Genomic DNA, 5,871 nt, shown 5'->3' with positions numbered 1-5,871 from the left:
CATATGTCCACCTATGGCTGATTCATGTTGATGGTTGACAGAAAACAACAAAATTCTATAAAGCAATTATCTGTCAATTAAAAAAAGAAAAAAACCTGAGTGTCATTAGATCTGGAAACCAGGCCTGTGAACTCAGTTGGAAGACTGTGGGTTTTGGCTGGGTTTGTGTTCCCGCACATGAGTTCAAGTCTCAGTGAGATGAATAGTTTCACTATAGTTTCACTAAGGTGGCACTTACCCCTGTGCTCTGTAGTCTTCAGATACCCAGTGTAAGGCTTGCCTCACTGTGGGCCGTATCACCCAGCACACTGTAGCCTTCTTATAATATCTGTGTTTCATGTTTTTCAAATATCTAAGTGCCAAAGGTTTGTGACTTAAACTCAAAGCCTCAGTTGCTTCAGCAAAATATGGAGGGTAAAAATAGTGCCTCCCCTGAGGGGTCCTGTATTAAATGGGTAATGAATATGATATAGTGATCATTATGCTAGGCACAGAGAAAAGGCCTAGTTTGTAAAAATACTGATGCGTCCTCAGAAAGGAGGTGTTGAAATGTCTCTCTTTTATATTCATGCTCCCATCCGAAGCTTGAAATCAAGCCAGGTGGTTCTTTTCCACACAACAGCTCTCTTCTCTAGCTGGGCCCCTCACCATCTCCTCAGTGCGAGGAGTGTACAATATAAAATCTCTATTTCCACATGAAAACTTTTTTGTTCATGTTGAGGTTTTATTGATAATTTTTTGTTTTTCTTTTTGTTTTTTTTTCAGGAAGGGGAAAGGCTATTGCCTTCTAGTCACCAGTGTTTTACATTAGGGGTTGACTCCTCCTGCTACTATCAGCACTGTAAACACTATAGGGGAAGAGGCCCCGCCCCCGGCCCTAGGAGGTATCATTGAAGGGATGGTCCCCGAGGCTCTGTGCTGGACCCTGCCCATCACAGCACAGTCTTTGCCAACGCAATTGCACCGCAGAACCTAGAGGAGACCTCATTGCTGTTTCTCACAGTTATTTAGTGGCCAAGGTAGAGAGCAGGAAACACCTGTGTCTCCTGTACTTATCCATCTTGCGTCCTGAGGCAGTTCTTCCAGTAACTGCAGTAAATCTTCAAATCTTCAAATACAAAAACTGTGCAGACTCAGTCCCTTGGAATTGTTCTTCAATGTATCCATGAGAGGAGACTTTGTTATACCAGACGTGTCAGTGGGAAAATGACCTGGAGCCATTCTATTAGGTAAGAACAAAAATTATCTAAGTCTTAGAGCCAAGAGGGGTGTTTAAGAGCCTGGAATAAATTGCAATGCATGCTTAATGTTGCTTCTCTTAAAGGGACGGGTACATGCTTGGTCTAAAATCTTTCTAAGGAATGACAACATTAATCAAAATCTACTAGCTACAAAATGATTGCATAATTATCTATTGTACATTAAATATATATTTAGACATATATTTGTATATGAGTGCATTACATTTTATGCATATGTAAATTTCTGATTAAATTTCTTTAAATATTCTAGGCTTCTGTTTGTGATCAGTTTGATGTTACAGATCATCCCCATGGGAAACAGTAAGAAGCATTTTGTTTATATTCTCTTAGTTTTTATTGCATATTTGTTTGTCAATCACTATCATTCTCATATTTTCAATTAATTTTTAAGGCTATCAAACAGGGAAATATAAAAGTAGTAGAGAAGAAAGCAGCAGTGTTAAAGCTCAGAAGTTCCAGCAGAAAACACTCAACTGGACCTTGAATAATTTAAGGGAGGAGAACGACAGCACGGAGGGCTGGAAGCCTCAGGGTTCATTCCCCTACTCCTTGACTTTCCAAGAGCTAAGTGGCAGTGCTGCAGACAAAGGTCATCCCGGTCAGTGAACTCTGAGTGTGTGTGTGTGTGTGTGTGTGCATGTGTGTGTATCTGTGACTGTGTGTCTCTGTGTGTGAGCTTAGAGGGGATCTTACAGACTTTCTCCTTTGTCTCCTTCCTTGGCAGGCAGATTCTTTACCACTAGGAAGCCAGAACCCTGAGTTTAGAATTGGAAAAAAAAAAAAAAAACTAGGATAAGTTAACAATAAAATGAGAAACCCAATGAATAACATTTTACCATCTTTAAATATATAATATAAAGTAAAAGGATAAAGACACTATCAAGTAAAAGGATAAAGACATTATAAAGTATATACTTTATATAAAGTATATATATATAAAGACACTATAAAGTATATACTTTTATACCATAAAGTAAAAGTATAAAGACAGAGGATGTGATGGTTGGATGGCATCACCTACTTGATAGACATGAGTTTGATCAAGCTTTGGGAGTTGGTGATGGACAGGGAAGCATGGCGTGCTGCAGTCCATGGGGTCGCAAAGAGTCGGACACGAACGAGCGACTTGAACTGACTGATAAGGTAATAAATATTTCCTAGTGAGGTGTTCTTTTACTCTGAAAAAAGTTTTAATATTTTATTGGTAAAACGTGGCTTTGGCTTCTAACTGGTTATTTTTCTGCACGTCCAGAGCTATCTCAATCCCAGATAATAGCGGCCCTTTGCTAGGCTTATCGCAGTCTCTCAGGCTCCAGTGGGAGATTTTTTTTTTAAATTGTTTCGGTGTCTTTGCACCCGTGGGTGGTCCCTGCTCGCTCGCCGCTCTCCGGAGAGGCCAGTCTGTAATCTCTGTCTTGGGAAGTCACAGCCTAATTTTAACATATGAAAGGAAGGAAGAAAGAAAACGCTACTTTGCAGGGGGCAGGGTTTCCCATATGTCTTAGGGAGCCTTCCTGACCCGCCCGCACCCCTGGTAGTTTGTTTTTAATCCTTAAACTAACAAGCAGGGTTTACCTGAGCAAACACTATTAGCAGGAAGCCAATTTTATTGCCTCCCCGAGGGGATCTCTCTTGGCCCTTCTCGGGCTTATCAGACATAGAGGGTCCCGCGCGGAGCTGACCCCAGACGACGCCCCCACAGGTGCACCTCCGCGGCAGAGCTGCTGCCAGAACGGCGGCACCTGCGTGCTGAGCAGCTTCTGCGTGTGCCCCGCTCACTTCACCGGCCGCTACTGTGAGCACGACCAGAGGCGCAGGTAGGCGCGGGGTGGTGCAGGCTGGGGGCACAACGGGGCCTGCGGGGAGAGGAGACTGGGAGCCGGGCGGGGGCGGCGGGACCTCCCGGGGCGGGCCGAGGGTGAGCGCGCCCCCTGCACTAACGCCAGGCCCGGGCTTCCTCAGCAAGTGCGGCGCCCTGGTGCACGGAGCCTGGACCTTCCGCGGCTGCCACCTCTGCAGGTGCGTCTTTGCGGCCCTGCACTGCCTCCCCCTGCAGACACCCGGCCGCTGCGGTAAGAGGAACCCGCCCTGCGTCCGGTGCTCACAACCCGCACTCAGGCAGTTGCTCCTTTATACATACCGACCCATACAGATCTACCTGTGCCAGACGATACAGGAATGAGCGGTTTGCAGGGATTCACCACTCGGGAAAGTCACATTCGTGGTGAATCACATAGTGTATTATCATTATAGTCATTGAAAAATTTATTCCTAGGTTTCCCATATCCTACTTGCGGAATTTAAACGTGATTTCCAAACAGTGTCCTTAAATGTTCTTTACAGAGAACAGAACTTTGGAAGCACATAAGCTGGTAATTAGAGCCGCACCTGGCAGACAGGGCCAGTTCAATTCAGTCAGTCGTGTCCGACTCTGCAACCCTATGGACTGCAGCACACCAGGCCTCCCTGTCCATCACCAACTCCTAGAGTTGACTCAAACTCATGTCCTTTGAGTCGGTGATGCCACCCAACCATCTCATCCTCTGTCGTCCCCTTCTCCTGCCTTCAACTTTTCCCAACATCAGGGTCTTTTCAAATAAGTCAGTTCTTCACATGAGGTGGCCAAAGTATTGGAGTTTCAACATCAGTCCTTCCAATGAACATTCAGGACTAATTTGCTGTAGGATGGACTGGTTGGATCTTCTTGCTGTCCAAGGGACTCTCAAGAGCCTTCTTCAACACAGCAGTTCAAAAGTATCAATTCTTCTGTGCTCAGCTTTCTTTATAGTCCAACTCTCACATCCATACATGACTACTGGAAAAACCATAGCTTTAACAGGGTACCCAAACTAAATCTCTAGGGACTTCTCTACACTGGGCCAATACCCACCTTCTCAACTGAAATGTAGAGAGCGCCCTGGAGCAGGACAGGAGAAGGCCTGAATGGCCAAGTGCTGCCCTTCAAGGCCAACCTGGCAATGCTCCAGGAAGCAAGATGCCTGGGAACCGCAGCTCAGGCCTGCCACATAAATAAAAGTCAGTGGGGTGTGGGCCACACGCAGGGTGAACACTTATTTGTGATGACTGAGCAGTTCCCAACTCAATGAAAATGGTTTACTTGTAAAACTAAGGAATGTGAATCTTCTGAGGTCAGAAAACAGACGAAATGCTCGGCTGCAGAGTCGTCATCTCAGGCAGGGACCAGAGACACAGGTATAGCAGGCACAGCATTTCTATGGCCTTCTCCCCTTTACAGTAAGCTCTGGCTGGGATAGCAGTAAGGGACTTGGTTAATGCAAGCAGAGCTCTTCGGTCCTCTTTGTTAGCCTTGGGTGGGCTCCAAGTAAAGACCCTAGGCCTACTCTCCTTCCTGCACTATAGTCGACCCTGGGCCAATCCCACAGTGTAAGGGTGTGCTTAATGGTGGTACAGCCCTTCACCCCCACTTCACATCCCCTTGTCCACTGTTAGATTGCTGTAGAAAGGCAGCACTCTTGGGGGTGGAGCCCTTCAAACCACCCTCTTGGTGGGGTTCCCTGGGTGGGGTGCCTGGTGGAGGAACATACATAATGAAAGCTCAGCTTCAGACCCATCTTCCTCCCTTCCTTCCTCCTCTGCAACCTGGGATAGGATCAGCATTCTAGTGACATTCTTAGTGAAGGTGCAGCCCTTCAGCCCCACTTCGGCTCCCCTTCCTCAGCCAGCTCTGCATGGTGCCAGCAGTGTGTGTGGGGAGTGGGGGAAGGGGTGGGTGGGTGTGTGGTGGTGATTATAGTGCAATATACTTTCCCTTTCTCCCTCTCCTATCGGGCTCTTCATTTGCTGGGCCTGTGCCACTGATTCAGTAGCTGGTCTTTGAATGACCCAGAGAAAGGACATAGATTATGGCATAAGCATTAGAATTGCGGACGGTGCCTGTGTAGTCCTACAGGTGAAGTCATTTCCCAGTGTGGTTGGCGCTCCTTGCAGTGATGTGGGGAAAGGCCTAGCTGTGATCATTTTCAGTCTTCTAAGCAAGGGCTTCCCTTTTGGCTCAGCTGGTAAAGAATCTGCCTGCAATGCGGAAGACCTGGGTTTGATCCCTGGGTTGGAAAGTTCCCCTGGAGAAGGGAAAGGCTACCCACTCCAATATTCTGGCCTAGAGAATTCAGTCCATGGGCTCACAAAGGGTCGGACACGACTGAGCAACTCTCACTTTCTAGCAAGGCCAGCTTGGGTTCTAAGCACCAGAGCAGGAGCTAGGTTCCAAGAAGTCTGCTCACATCCTGGAAAACATTCAAGGCTGGGACTGCTGTCTGCCAAGGACAATGACTGACTCTGAAAATGTGGCTTGTTCTCATCAAAAGTGAACCAAATAGTGAGATCATCTCTTAGAGTAATTTGTCAGGAGCACTCTGTGACCCATTGATTGTGCATCAGGGCAGATGACAGTGGTGGTGGCTGTGCTGACTGTGGTTACGACCTGAGGATGACGATGGTAGTGATAGCAGCAGTGCTGATAGATGATTATGATGGTGTGAAGATGACAGTCACCAGGATAAGCATCTTTATTAGCTCTTAGTTTATTTCAGGGACTTTATTTACTTAATCCCAGTCAATTCTTAACAAG

At 46.5% G+C, this 5,871-nt stretch overlaps 1 protein-coding gene across 1 annotated transcript; it reads left to right on the top strand.

The window, feature by feature from the left end:
• Nucleotides 1-1,206: 1,206 nt before the first annotated feature.
• LOC138088298 (cryptic protein-like) lies at nt 1,207-3,444 on the top strand. The gene is made up of 5 exons (XM_068983419.1): nt 1,207-1,229; nt 1,513-1,562; nt 1,654-1,860; nt 2,965-3,079; nt 3,225-3,444. The coding sequence occupies exons 1-5, from the start codon at nt 1,207-1,209 to the stop codon at nt 3,442-3,444; spliced, it is 615 nt and encodes a 204-aa protein (XP_068839520.1).
• The last annotated feature ends 2,427 nt before the right edge of the window (nt 3,445-5,871 follow it).

The sequence above is a fragment of the Capricornis sumatraensis genome, chromosome 11 (assembly GCF_032405125.1).
Source record: "Capricornis sumatraensis isolate serow.1 chromosome 11, serow.2, whole genome shotgun sequence".
In the NCBI taxonomy this organism is placed as follows: Eukaryota; Metazoa; Chordata; class Mammalia; order Artiodactyla; family Bovidae; genus Capricornis; species Capricornis sumatraensis.
The sequence above is the reverse complement of the archived record's forward strand: the minus strand, read 5'-3'. Positions and strand labels throughout refer to the sequence as shown.